The sequence below is a fragment of the Physeter macrocephalus genome, chromosome 18, assembly GCF_002837175.3.
Source record: "Physeter macrocephalus isolate SW-GA chromosome 18, ASM283717v5, whole genome shotgun sequence".
NCBI lineage: Eukaryota > Metazoa > Chordata > Mammalia > Artiodactyla > Physeteridae > Physeter > Physeter macrocephalus.
This window is the reverse complement of record NC_041231.1, coordinates 43,480,135-43,494,348: the sequence shown is the minus strand read 5'-3', so window position 1 is coordinate 43,494,348 and position 14,214 is coordinate 43,480,135. Positions and strand designations below refer to the sequence as shown.

Sequence of the window (14,214 nt, the reverse complement as noted above, 5' to 3'; positions counted from 1 at the left end):
GAGTTGGAGGTTGGTGTTGAATCACTCCTTTACCCAATCCCTGCAGAGGCCAGAGTGTGGAGGCAGAGGGGACGTAAGACAGAGCCTGCTCCTCCCTCTCCCGGAGGACTCAACGCTCTTGAGCACCCTGCCTATAACACTCCCCATGGGCCCCGGGAGAGGCCAAGACGTTTTCAGGGAGATGGAGAAACCATTTCTTCACCTTCACAGGAGGCTTCCTGCTTCCACTGCCCAGCAATCCCGTGAGGCAACAGCAGGGGCTGAAGAAATCCTGGCCAACACCCTGGAAGGTAGCCAGGGATGGGGCAGGTCAGGAAGGCTCCTCGTTGAGCCTTTGCATCAGGCCCAGGTTGAGCGTAAAGGAGGGTCCTGCAACCTGGGAGGAGGCTGGCTTGGGGACCATGGAGACCCAGAGGGCCAGCCTCGCCCTGGAGCGGTGGCCACTGTGGCTACTGCTGCTGGGACTAGTGGCGCCCTCGGCCAGAGCCCAGGCTCAGCTACAAGGAGGCTGTGATTCGTGCTTTGGATCAGCTCAACGAGCGGTCCTCATAAGCTAATCTCTACCGCCTCCTGGAGCTGGACCTGCCCCCCAAGGCCGTGAGTCAGGAGGGCCCTGGGGAGGGGGCTGTCTCCCACTAGTCTTGGCCACACTGTCATCCCCTTTGCTCTGGCTGTACCTCCTGTCAGGAAGGCATTTCCTCTCTAGGTGGGCTCCCACCTCTTCCAGGAAACCTTCCCAGAGCTGGGTCCCCTCCCACCATGAGGCTTCCTGCCTTAGCATCTCTACTGTGGAAACAGGCGCCCTGTATACCCCTTTTGGGGATAAGGGTTCTCTGGGAGCTCCAGGGATAGAAGGGGGTCACTGGCTCTGCCCTGTGACTCCTTGCTTTAAGTCTCCTCTTAACTCGGTGTCCCCCTACCAGGGAACGACTCTGCTCAGCCTGGAGGTGTCAGTGACAAGATCTCTCCCTGCAGGCAGCCCCTGACTTCCCTCGGCCCCTCAGAGGTGCAGGTGGTCTCATCAGAGCTGGTCCCCTCCTGCTCTCTGTGTGCCCACGAGGCCAGGAGTGAGCTCTGTCCCCTTCCCCTGTGCACCCAGCACAAAGCCCAGGGGCCAGGCACACAGGAGGGGCTGGAGAGGCTGCCGTCTAGGTGGGGGCAGGGAGACAGATCAGAGAAGGGAGCATGAACCTCAGTCCAGTCTCCGCACTTTGATCCTTGACCAGGATCAGGACCCAGACACCCTGAAGCCTGTGAGCTTCACGGTGAAGGAGACCGTGTGCCCCAGGACGACCCAGCAGCCTCCAGAGCAGTGTGACTTCAAGGAGAATGGGGTGAGTCTGGAGGCTGGGGCCACTGGTGGAAGCTATTCAGCTTCCCAGGGAGCTGAATAGGGGGCTTCGGGGAAGATTTCCAGTCCCTAGGCTGAGTTTGGGAGGTGATGGCCCAGGGGGTTCCAGTTTGTCCTCGAGCCTCCCCTTCCAGCTGGTGAAACAGTGTGTGGGGACAGTCACCCTGGACCAGTCCAAGGACCAATTTGACATAGACTGTAATGAGGTGAGTGGCCCTTTCTGTGTTATGGAGCTGATAATGGGGTGGGTTGTGGAGCATCCTTTGGACCAATTACCCGCTGCCCCTTCAAGGGCAGAGATAGGCCCTCCTACCCTGGCCCCTCCCTCACCCGAGCCCCAGGCCTCCAGGACTGGCTCTGCCATCCCTTACAGCAGCGGCTCTCTAAGTGGGGTCCCACCCGGGAACTTGACAGAAAGGCAGATTCCCAGGCCCCACTCAGACCTCCTGAATCAGACTCTGGGGTGGGGCCCAGCCATTTGCATTTTCACAAGGCCTCTAGGGGATTCTGACTGTGCTGAAGTTTAAGAGGCATTGACTCAAGTCATGGGCTTTCAGCCCCTACTCCCGTCCAGCTTTGTTGGGATGGGTTTGTGACCCTGGGAAACCCCTTGCCATCTGTGGGTCCCAGTTTTCTCATCTGTCTGTGGGTGTAAGTATCCAACCACATGCTCCACGTGTCATACTGGAAGTGAAATGAAGCCCCAAGCCTCCTGCGGTGGCCCAGGAATGGGGGTGTTCAGGTGGGGTGTGGTCCTGTCTTTATCTTGAGCCAATCCCCAAAAGAAGCCTGTTTCCTCCTGGTTCACACATTCGGAGTGTGGGACTATTTCGCTGGCTGGGTGACTTCCTCCAGAGAGGTGGGAGAAGATAGGCAAAAAGACTGAGAGAATTGGTCAGAGAATCAAAGATATCTTTGGGATATTTCAGCCCCATGAATAGTGCTAAGAATCAGCTTATCCTGGCTCAGACTTTTGGACTCTGAAAAATAAATTCTTCTGAAAACAATTTCCTCCACATTCAAATTCACTTATCTCCCCTCCTCCGTCTTACCAGGACCAAGTCCTTAACTCTGAGAGTCCTCGTGTGTGTGTGTGTGTGTGTGTGTGTGTGTGTGTGTGAGAGAGAGAGAGAGAGAGAGAGAGAGAGAGAGAGAGAGAGAGAGAGAGAGAGAATCACTCCTGTTAACACAGAGATGGGTGAGGCAGCTGTTCCTTCCAGGCGGGCATGGGGAGATGCAGCAGGGCCAAGAGGTCCAGCACAGCGTCTCCATTCTTGGGTCCCTCCCGTGCCCTTCACACGCCTCTGCCCTCCTCCTCCAACACCCAGTAGGGACTTAAGGAGACCTGCTCTGTGTGCAGTGCTGGTGGGGATGCTGTCCCTGCTCACATGGAGGTGACAGTCCGGAGGGGCCAGGCATTTGTTAAACACTCACAGAGACGCAGTTCAGTCTCAGGGCTAAGCCCGCAGTTACAATACCCATAACGTTTCGCTTCCCCTTGACAGTCGTAACTCTGGAAAAGCCTACCCCTCATGGCTTTTCCTCTGGCATTGAACACATCACTGTGGCCGTTTCTCAATGCCGTTCAAACAAAAAGCAACCACACTCATAGAAAGAGGGATCAGATTTGTGGTTAAGAGAGTGGGTGGAGATTGGATGAAGGTTGTAAAAAGTACAAACTTTCAGTTATAAGATACAAAAGTACAGGGGTGTAATGATGACTATAGTTAACACTGCTGTGTGGTATATTTGAAAGTTGTCAAGAGAGTAGATCCTAAGAGTTCTCATCACAAGTAAAAAAAACATTTTTTTTTCTTTCGCATCTATATGAGATGATGGATGTTAATGAAACATTGTGGTAATCAGTTCACAATATATGTAAATCAAATCGTTATGCTGTACACCTTAAACTTATACAGTGCTGTATGTCAGTAATATCTCAATGAAACTGGAAAAAAGTACTTTTTAAGAGTGTAAAAGGATTGTTGCAGCAAAAAGTTTGTGAACCGCTGCCCTAGAGAAACTCTCCATGGGTGTGCAAGGAGACATACAGGATAATAACCAATTGGAATATTGGTCTATTTTTACAATAGATACCATATAGCTGTGAACAAAAATGAACGGATTACCGTATATCATTAAAGATACTGTGCAAAATGAGCTAGTAGATACGTTTAAGGCTATTTTTAGAATGTTTAAAAGCATGGAAACAAGACTACGTTTTGCTTATGGGTACCGGTGGTAATAACAAAAAACGTGCCGGAAGAGAAATCAGCAGGTCAACGAGATAATACAGTCTTTCTCCGACCCGCGGGGGTCGCGTTCTGTTCCGAAACTACCCTTCCCGGCAGGCCACGCGCTGCGTCGTGACGCACTTCCTGCAGACGCACGTCCTTCCTTTTGCAGAGCCCGTGGCTAGGGGCAGGCTGTGAGATCTTTTAGCGGCTGGACGCAGACGGTAGTACCGTTATTGCTGCCGCTTCGCCTACCCAGGCGTAGACTTGGACCTCGTGGGAGAAATTCCGGCTTGGCAGCGGACGGTGAGTCAGGCGAGCTGGCGAAGTGCCAGGGCGAGAAGAGGGTGACCGCGCCCCCCGTCTTCCCTCCGGCGCTCCGACCTCAGGCACCGGGCTGGCGTGGGCGGTATCCGAGGCTGAGGCTGGTGCTTCCGGAGGTGTGGAGATGGAGGGTGCGCGCTGTGGGCTGTGCAGATCACCCCTCCCGACTGCTCGCCTTCCTTGTGGGTGGGGGCGGGGTTTCCTCCCTTGTTGTCCAGTACCCTGTCCTCGTGGTTTGCAGCTACCTCTCCACATTTCCCCGCCTCGACTTCTGCCGCGGGGGTCCCATTTGCGCTGTCCACTACGGCAGCCGTTGGCTGCCAGTGGCTATTGAACGCTTGAGGTGTGGCGAATGCTACTGAGGAGTTGCATTCTTAATTTTACTTCCTGTTAATTAATATCTAACTGAATAATGAAGAAGTCTAAAACGTTTTTCCATCAGACACAAGGTTATTGTTTTGCTAAGACTATACTTCCCTTTAATCCTTGAAAATTTAACGTCTTTTTGAGATGTACTGTAAGTGTCAAATACACACCTGATTTCCAAGAGATGGTTGGAGGGATTTCCCTGGTGGTCCAGTGGGTAAGACTCCGCTCCCAATGCAGGGGACCCGGGTTGGATCCCTGGTCGGGGAACTAGATCCCACATGCATGCGGCGACTAAGAAGTCTGCATGCCGCGACTAAAGATGCCGCAACCAAGATCCCGCGTGCTGCAACTAAGACCTGGCGCAGCCTAAATAAGTAAATAAAATAAATAAATATTTTTTAGAAAGAGAGAGATGGTTGGGAAAAATGTATAAACTATTGATAACTTTTTTTGTGTTTTTAACACTGAGTATGTGTTGAAATGATAATATCTTAGATGTGTTGGGTTAAATGTTATTAAAGGTAATTTCACTTTTTATTTTTATTTTTTAAAAAATTTATTTATTTATTTTTGGCTGCCATTGGGTCTTCGCTGCTGCGCGCCAGGGCTTTCTCTAGTTGCGGAGAGTGGGGATTACTCTTCATTGCGGTGCGCGGGCTTCTCATTGCAGTGGCTTCTCTTGTTGCGGAGCACGGGCTCTAGGCGCACGTGCTCAGTAGTTGTGGCTCACGGACCCTAGAGTACAGGCTCGGTAGTTGTGGCGCACGGGCTTAGTTGCTTCGCTGCATTTGGGATCTTCCCGGACCAGGGATCAAACCCGTGTACCCTGCACTGGCAGGTGGATTCTTAACCACTGTGCCACCATGGAAGTCCCTAATTTCACCTTTTAAAAAACTATTTGAGAAGGCTACTAGGTTATTTATTTATTTATTTATTTTTTTGGCTGCATGGCGGGGCAATGCGGAATCTTAGGTCCCCGACCAGGGATCGAACCCACGCTCCCTGCAGTGGAAGTGCAGAGTCTTACCCACTGGACTGCCAGGGAAGTCCAGGAAATTTTAAATTACATATTTGGTTGGCACTGTAGCTCTCATATTGCTCTTGCATAGTGCTGCCCTGTGAGAATGGATATTTTTGCATCTGGTAGAGCCTTCCTAGCCTCTTGGGGAAGGCTTCCTAGAGGAGCTGATGTGTCTGGAGGGCATTCTTACCCTGTCTTGTCTGAGGGGTCTGTATCTACCACATTGCATGTTTCTGTTGGAGGTTCCTGTAGAATGGCTTTTTCAGCCCCTTTTCCCTAGACACCATGAGCCTTCCTGGGGTGGGTTGTGCTGTAGAGAGAAAAGTAAGGACATGATGGTGATTTGAGAGCATGAGATTGGAGGAGGATGCATCTCTCACAAGCAAATGTCTCCTGAGACTCATGTTTTCTTTTCTACCAAGGTGAAGAAGATTCTAATGGTTTTAGAAGCCATGTTTACACTTTTAATAGATACTGAACTGCCATGTAGATGGTAGTTTGCTCCCAACAATTATTAAAGAGGCGCTGTTTCCTCACTGAGTTGAGATGCCATATTTGCCACATACTATGATTAGATTGCCCTTTCTTCCACCCATCCATCCATCCATCCATCCATCCATCCATCCATCCATCCATTCATCCTTCCATCCTTCTTACTCTGCAATCTGAATTGTAGATATGACCAACCTGTGATTGACCTGTATCATGAGGGAGGGGGGAAAAACCTTAATTGCTTTTAGGCACTTAGATTTTTGGAGGTCACTTGTTGCCAGAGCATAACCTAGCTTATCAGTCAGATAGTGATCCTTTTCTCCATGTCAGTCTGAAAAGTCTGCCTTCTTCAGTGTGAATTCTAGATGTCTGGTCACTCTGCATTTTCATTCGGTCATTGGTTTGATAGGCATTTATTGAAGCAGTGATAAGTGAAGCTGCTCTGAAACCAGAAACTTAAGATACTAGGCTTGGCGCTGCCACTTGTGAGTGATACAGTCTTGAGAGCCAGTGACCTAACCTCCCAGTTCTTGGTTCCCTCTTTTGTGAGATAGAGGTAGCAGCAGTATTTACATCATGGCTTTGTCATGAAGATTATTGAAGCAGTGGACTTAACCACTGTGCCTGGTAAGTGGTACCTGCTTAATCAGTGTTAGCTGCTGCTAGTGGTAGTTCTGGAAGGAGAAGAGCTGTGTAGGATAAGTTATGCTGAAGTAATAAATGACCTCAAATCTCAATGGCAGTCTAACAACAGCAATCTAACTGGAATTCTGTCTAACCCTTAGTGGGTTAGCTTTGGCTCTTGGGTTAGCTTTGGCTCTACTTCGTGTCCTTTCTATCCATGACCAAGGGTGAAAGGGCAGACCCTATGTGGGCAAGGAGCACTGTGACAGAGGGAGAAGAGCAAGAGAGAAGAAACCACACGGTGGCTCTTAAAGTTGCTGTTTAGAAGAGAGACATGTCATTTCCACTCACATTTCACTGGTGAGGCAAGTCACTTGTATGTGCCTGATGTCAGTGGGTGGGGAAGTGTAACTCTTTTGCAGAGAAGGAAAGCAAATACTTGGGAATAGCACAGTCCAGTCCAAGGAATTTACCCTAATTGCTAGGATTACAAAAATGTCTGAAGAATTGTATTAAGCACTGTCAGGGACAGGTAGCTGGGGGAGTCCTGGAGAAAATAGGATAAGTCGGAAAAAGACTGTAAGAACATGAAGTTATACCTGGGGGCTTTCTTCTTTCTGTTCCAGCTTTTATAGATTGGTGAGGACAAATTGGCATAGTCTCAGGGTCAGAGTTTCCCTTCAACTTCCTCTCTCCTAAAAAGTCATATTGAAGAACTTCCCTGGCGGTCCCGTGGTTAAGATTCTGTGCTTCCACTGCAGAGGTCATGGGTTTGATCCCTGGTCGGGAAACGAAGATCCTGCATGCCATGTGATGTGGCCAAAATAAATAAATAAATAAATAAATAAATAAATAGTCATATTTAAAAGAGTTCAATGTATGCATCCCCTTCTTTCTATTCTGTTTCATTACTCTATTGCTGCACTACTGCTAAAGCACTTTTATTTACTATGGCTTGATAGTGTGTTGTCATATTTTAGAAGACAAGTCTTCTTAGTCTTTATTTTCACAATTTTCTTGACTATTCTTTAATATTTTCTTCAAAGAAATTTTAGAATTATCTTGTCTAGAGCCATAAAAAAATCTCTGTTGTGATTGTTACTGGTGTTGCATTGAGTTTGTTTAATTTGGAAGGAATTGATTGGCTTGCAGTATAATTCACCTTGTCCAGAAGCATGGCATGACTCTTCATCTACCTGCATATCCTATTATGATCTCCTGAATAAACTCACATTCTAGAAGGGAGATAGATGGAGAAACATAAACGTAAACATGTAGTGTGGTGTGATTGAGAAGAGACCCAGGTTGGACATAAGAGGGAGTTACACCTCTGCCTGTGGCATTGGAGTATGAGTCAAGGCTTACTGGAGCAAGAGAACCTGAGTGGTCACAAAGGGACAGTAGTCAGCAGTGGACTGAGACTCTAGTCAAGGAGTCTGCAGCACTTCAGGTTCTGTAACAGCAGTTCCCTAACACTGCTTCTCTTTCTCTGGGCCATGTTGCTGGAGGTCTTTGACTCAGGTTTGTGTGGAGACAGATAATGCAAACTTCTGATGGGGCCATATGCCTTACAGATACTGAAATGGAAGATAGACAGCTTCCCAGAAGACACTGTAGGGCCTGCGGCTCTACCTGACTGATGGGACTTGGTTCAAAATTCAGTATTGTAGAAACTCCTTAGAGCACAGGGAATTGACTACAGCTGGAACCTAGACCAGCAGAGCCAGAAGCTGGGCATTGTATGCCCTGCACAGGGTCTGAGAATAGAAGCCCAGGTACTGTTCCGTCATGACCATGGTGTTACCTGCCGCTTCCATGAAGAGTTGGAGACCTGAGAGTAGTGGGGGTTGTTGAAGTCTCTGCCTTAAAAGAAATAGTATGCTAATCATGGGGCTTATCCAAAGTGGCTGAGCTGTTTGGTGCTAGCAGCAACCTGACCTTGGGCTGCTAGCTGAGGACCTGATCTCTTCCCCTCCCCTCTCCTCCTCTCCTGTTCCTTTAAGATGGCTGACAAAGGCCAAAATGTGATGGGAAGAAGGGAGGGAGGCTGTGCCAAATGGTCCTGAGTAACTGGCGGGAGCACACAGTGCTCAGGTGGCTTTGTAGCTGGGCACTGCTGATGGAGGGCAGCCTCTGGCTGCTGTGTGGCTCCAGTAGGGGCCTTTCCCTCTCTGGCACTCACACCAAGGCAGGTATGTATATTGTGGGGCTTAGGGTCTCAAGTTTTGGGGGACTTTGGGGATCCCCCATTAAGGTATGTTATTCCCATTTGTGATTTTCCAGGTATGGAGGGCAGGGGGTGGTGCTTGTGGAAGCGGAGCTGGAGGAGGTGGCTCTCCCTCCCTGATCAGGCCCATGATACTTCCTTGTAGCCAAAGCAGCAGCCTGTGGGCTCCATAGCTACAGCCTGTGTGGTGGATGCTCAGAGCTTCCCTTGATAGACTAACAGGTGAGTCAGTGAGCTGTGTCCAGCAGGTGGTACAAGGGTTAAGAGAATGTGTGGAAACATTTAACAGTGTAGGATTGAGGCTGCTATATTTAGAAGGCCTGCTTGCAGGGTTGGCCCTTTGCTGGCATCTGGGAACTTGGCGCTTGACCTGTTCCCTAACTAACAGGTATAGTTCACTGTACCTTGACACCTGCTTTCCTTCTGGGAGTCGGGAATTTTTATAGCTTCTCAGCTGAGGATGCCTACATGACTAACCCGCAATAAAAACCTTGGGCACCTGAGGCTTTAGTGGCCTTCCCTGAGTAGAAACACTGCACATATGTTACTGCATTTTTCACTGTTGGAAACTCACTTTGTCTCCTTATGGGAGGGAGAGAGCATGAGGAAGCATGTGCATGGATTTTTCCAGACTCTGCCTGTGTCATTTTCCCTTGCTGATCCTGTTGCATATCTTTCTGCTGTTATAAACCCTAACTGTGAGTACAACTGTGTTGAATCCTTAGAGTCCTTCTAGTGAGTCACTGATTGGGGCGGGGGTGGTGATCTTGGGGACCCCTGATACAGGGATCCAAGTAAATGTAATTTTTGTATCAGTGCCGGAGAAGTTTGGAAGCCAAAGCATTGAATGCCTAGCCCCTGGCTGGGAAGCTGTGCTTGAGCCAAGTTCTTAGCAGGGCCAACCTTTACTCTTCTGAAGTGGCCAGAGTTGAACCCCTGGACTTAAGGAGTCAATGAAAGGAGACACTACACGTTCAGCAGAGGGAAGAATACCAGTGGGAAGAAAAGAGTTCCGCATCACCCATAGGGCCTATAGCAACCGGTACTCCATTGCCAGAGATGCTCCCTTGCCCTAGTCCTAGAGACCATTGGCACCCCAGAGACCAGTGGCGGCTGCAGATCAAGTTCATGACTGTCTAAGAGGGAGGTGTCTAGACCTCTTAAGTTATAGTCAGGAGCGGATGGGCGCTGAGGTATTGAAGGGGAAGATGGGATTGGCTCTGACACTCCAGTGGTGCCAAAACTCTTTTGTGGAACCAGGATTCCATCTGAAAGCCTAGCTGTCAAACCTGAAATAGTGACTGTGTCTCCAACTGGGAGAGGCATAGTTCCTCCCCAGTGCCCCACTCAAGTCTGGCAGATAGGAGTCCTGTGGGTGTGTTGCCTGTCAAGTCTTCAACTACCAAGTCCCTGAGGCAATGGGCAGTATCTAGGGCAGGCCTGGTATGGTAGTCCCCTCCTAGCCCCTACCATACCCCAGACCTAATGGAAGATGTGGCACCCCAAAGAAGCAATTCCCTGTGCCCAGGATATCCCATAGGAGAACTTAGAGACCCTGAAGGAAGTTGCAGAGGACAGAGACTTAAGGGCAGTGAGGGATCAGGACAGGTCTTCATCTGGGAGAATGCAAGGGTTTTCCCTGGTGGCTTGTCATGGTGGTGTTCTGGAAGGCTGCCTTCAAGCACCAGGTCATTTCTGGCCTGAGATGGGTCCAGTGTTTTGGTGATGGTGAGTTCTCTGAGGTGTCTCTGAGCAAGCAGGTGGCCCTGAGACTGCTCAGCCAGTACTTTAACCTGGCCACCTTCAGGAACCTGGTTGCTTATAGGAAGGCCATGTACCAGGCCTTGGAGAAAACCAGGGTATGAATTGGCAAGCCCTTCTCAGCAGTCCTGAAGAGCTGGAGATCAGCCAGAGTCCATGTTGGAATGGGCCCATATGGGCTTCAAGTTGATTGGCCTCCAACCCAACAACTGACTAGCTGGTAAACTGAAGGTGGGTTGTGCAGGCAGTGAAACATGGAATCAAAAAAAAGGAAAACAGGGGCTTCCCTGGTGGCGCAGTGGTTGAGAGTCCGCCTGCCAATGCAGGGGACATGGGTTCGTGCCCCGGTCCGGGAGGATCCCACATGCCGCGGAGCGGCTGGGCCTGTGAGCCATGGCCACTGAGCCTGCGCATCCGGAGCCTGTGCTCCGCAACGGGAGAGGCCACAACAGTGAGAGGCCCGCGTACCGCAAAAAAAAAAAAAAAAAAAAAAAAGGAAAACAGGACCTGAAGACACACAGCTGCCATTTCTGACAACTGCCCACTATCTGAATGCCAAAAGTCAAATTGCTACAATAATGGCAAAGACCTCAGGGGAGAAGACCAGAGTCCAAAGCAAATAACTTTGGATATAACAAACAAGTGCAGTCTAGAATAGGGCTTGGCAAACTTTTTATGTAAAGGGCCAGATGGTAAATATTTTAGGCCTTGTGGGCTTCATGGTTTCTGTAGCAACTACTCAACTCTGCTGTTGTATAAAAGCAGCCAAATAGGTAAATGAATGGACATTGCTATGTTCCAATAAAACTTTTTTTGTGGACATTGAAATTTGAATTATGTATGATTTTCATGTGTCATGTGATAATACTCTGTTTTTTACTTTTTCAACCGTTTAAAAATATAAACACTCTTCTTAGCTCATGAATGGTATAAAAACAGGCAGTAGACCAGATTTGTTCTGTGCATAGTTTGCCAACCCCTGGTCCAGCACTTAGCTCTTTGTCCTGTGGTAGGGGCATCTCTGTCTCCTTCTGTCCACTATTTGAGGATGGGCTCTACCTCTGCCCAGTGTGCCAGGTCCAGTTCAATTGAAGGACAGTAAAATTGAAGAAAGTAGAGACAGTAACCACCATGTTGAACTTTAAAAGGAGAATTATTTTCCCTGTTGTCATGAATGGCAAAGGTATTTTGTAGTACACTGAGCTAGAAAGGATCTTTAACTTCCTTGAATGCTGTGCAGAGTGTCCAACATGGACAGAGGCACCTGCTGGTGAAGTCCTGGACTGTGCCTGTCATCCAACACCTCTTGCCGCTCAGTGGTCTCATGATGGGGAGAGAGGATGACACCTAAGAGTCAGTTGAGGGATCCTCAACTGTGTGAGGCTCAACTCAGCTGTGTGAGGCTACTCTGTGTACCTCAGTTTTCCCACCTGCTTAGTGGGATCAGAGCCACCCTGTCTCTGGCAGGGGGAGGCTCTGAGCAGACTGAGGAGCCACCTCCTGTGTGCTGCTTAGATCTAGCCACTGGGAGTGGTCAAATGTGGTACTCATTTTTTTCTTCTAAAACTTTAGAACTTGCAATAGTAAGATTACTGGATTTTTTTTTTCCCCTCTTGCATTTATCTTCAGGAACCTGGTTGCTTATAGGAAGGCCATGTCAGAAAAACAGTAGCTAAGTCACTCAAACCACGGTGCTAACTATGGTTGTGACTTGAAAAATTGCCCAAGATCCTTATCAAACAACACTATAATTTTATTTTTTAATTTTTAAAAAAATTTTTATTTATGTATTTTTGGCTGCGTTGGGTCTGTGTTGCTGCGCGCGGGCTTTCTCTAGTTGCGGCGAGCGGGCTTCAGTAGTTTAGCACGCGGGCTCTAGAGCGCAGGCTCAGTAGTTGTGGCACACGGGCCTAATTGCTCCGCAGCATGTGGGATCTTCCCGGACCAGGGCTGGAACCCGTGTCCCCTGCATTGGCAGGCGGATTCTTAACCACTGCGCCACCAGGGAAGCCCCTTATTTTTTAATTTTAAACTTCATTTTTCACAGGGATGTGCAGTTCTGGATGAACGTGTAGATTTGGGACATTTTACGGGACAGAATGATGGTTTTCTAAGGCATGTAGGAGGCTGTATCGTGTAAATGTCTTTCTTGAATCATCTGACACATTTTCCTCAGCTTAGTACAGAAGCCAGGGTTGCTGTTGGGGTCCATTTAGAGTGTTTCCCCAGATGGTGATTATTTCAACAGAGCTGACATCATCATCACTTTGAGGACCATTTTTTTTTTTCAATACAGAGGACAAGGCCACCCTTGGCTAAATCCCTCCAACTAACCACATTGTAACCCTCTGAGGAGCCCGAGAAGGAGTGGGTCAAATTATAAGCTTCCATATATCTTGTAGACAGGTATACCTTATCAGTATCTCCTTCTCTTTCTCACTGATGTGAGGGGTGTCAAGGAGGAAGCTTAGGGGTACTGCTAAGACCCTGCTCTAGTGATGCACTGCCTTCCGCAGGGATCAGACACATGTTCTTTTTGTTTCCTCTCATTGAAGAGGTGGCAGGGAAAGCTTAAGCTTCCACCCAAGATGGTTTTGTGTGTGTGTGTGTGTGTGTGTGTGTGTGTGTGTGTGTGTGTGTTGGTGGTTTTTTTTTTTTTTTGGAGTATAGTTGGTTTACAATGTTGTGTTAGTGTCAGGCACCCAAGATGTTAAAGCCTTGCCTTTTAAAATTCCATGGTAATTTGTTTTTTTTGTTTTTTTTTAATAAATAAATAAATTTATTTATTTATTTTTGGCTGCGTTGGGTCTTTGTTGCTGAGTGCAGGCTTTCTCTAGTTGCGGCAAGCGGGGGCTACTCTTCAGTGAGCAGGGGCTACTCTTCATTGCGGTGCACGGGCTTCTCATTGCAGTGGCTTTTCTTGCTGCAGAGCACAGGCTCTAGGCATGTGGGCTTCAGTAGTTGAGGCACGCAGGCTCAGTAGTTGTGGCACACAGGGTCAGTAGTTGTGGCTCACGGGCTCTAGAGCACAGGCTCAGTAGTTGTGGCGCACAGGCTTAGTTGCTCCACGGCATGTGGGATCTTCCCGGACCAGAGCTTGAACCCGTGTCCCCTGCATTGGCAGGAGGATTCTTAACCACTGCGCCACCAAGATAAGTTTTTTTTTTTAATCCTGATTTTTTTTATATCCTCAAGTCCATGTTCTAGTAGGTCTGTGTTTTATTCCCATCCTACACCTAGGCTCTTCATGACATTTTTCTGACTTACTTCACTCTGTATGACAGACTCCAGGTCCATCCACCTCACTACAAATAACACAATTTTGTTGATTTTATGGCTGAGTAATATTCCATTGTATATATGTGCCACATCTTCTTTATCCATTCATCTGTTGATGGACACTTAGGTTGCTTCCATGTCCTGGCTATGGAAATAGAGCTGCAATGAAGATTTTGGTACCTGACTCTTTTTGAATTATGGTTTTCTCAGGGTATATGCCCAGTAGTGGGATTGCTGGGTCGTATGGTAGTTCTACTTGTAGTTTTTAAAGGAACCTCCATACTGTTATCCATAGTGGCTGTATCAATTTACATTCTCACCAACAGTGCAAGAGTGTTCCCTTTTCTCCACACCCTCTCCAGCATTTATTGTTTCTAGATTTTTTGATGATGGCCATTCTGACCGGTGTGAGATGATATCTCACTGTAGTTTTGATTTGCATTTCTCTAATGATTAATGATGTTGAGCATTCTTTCATGTGTTTGTTGGCAATCTATATATCTTCTTTGGAGAAATGTCTATTTAGGTCTTC

The 14,214-nt window shown here is 48.2% G+C and overlaps 1 protein-coding gene and 1 long non-coding RNA gene across 2 annotated transcripts in view; both read left to right on the top strand.

Moving 5' to 3' along the window:
* Positions 1–2,862, top strand: part of LOC102973523 (protegrin-5-like) — a 28,923-nt gene extending 26,061 nt beyond the window's left edge. The window contains exons 2-4 of the mRNA XM_055080000.1: positions 1,227–1,334; positions 1,486–1,557; positions 2,857–2,862. Coding sequence (XP_054935975.1) covers positions 1,227–1,334; positions 1,486–1,557; positions 2,857–2,862 — 186 coding nt within the window. The remainder of the gene's footprint in view (positions 1–1,226; positions 1,335–1,485; positions 1,558–2,856) is intronic.
* Positions 2,863–3,758: 896 nt separating this feature from the next.
* Positions 3,759–7,298, top strand: LOC129391492 (uncharacterized). The gene is made up of 3 exons (XR_008615665.1): positions 3,759–3,891; positions 6,642–6,775; positions 7,042–7,298. It is a non-coding gene; the product is annotated as an uncharacterized lncRNA (long non-coding RNA).
* The last annotated feature ends 6,916 nt before the right edge of the window (positions 7,299–14,214 follow it).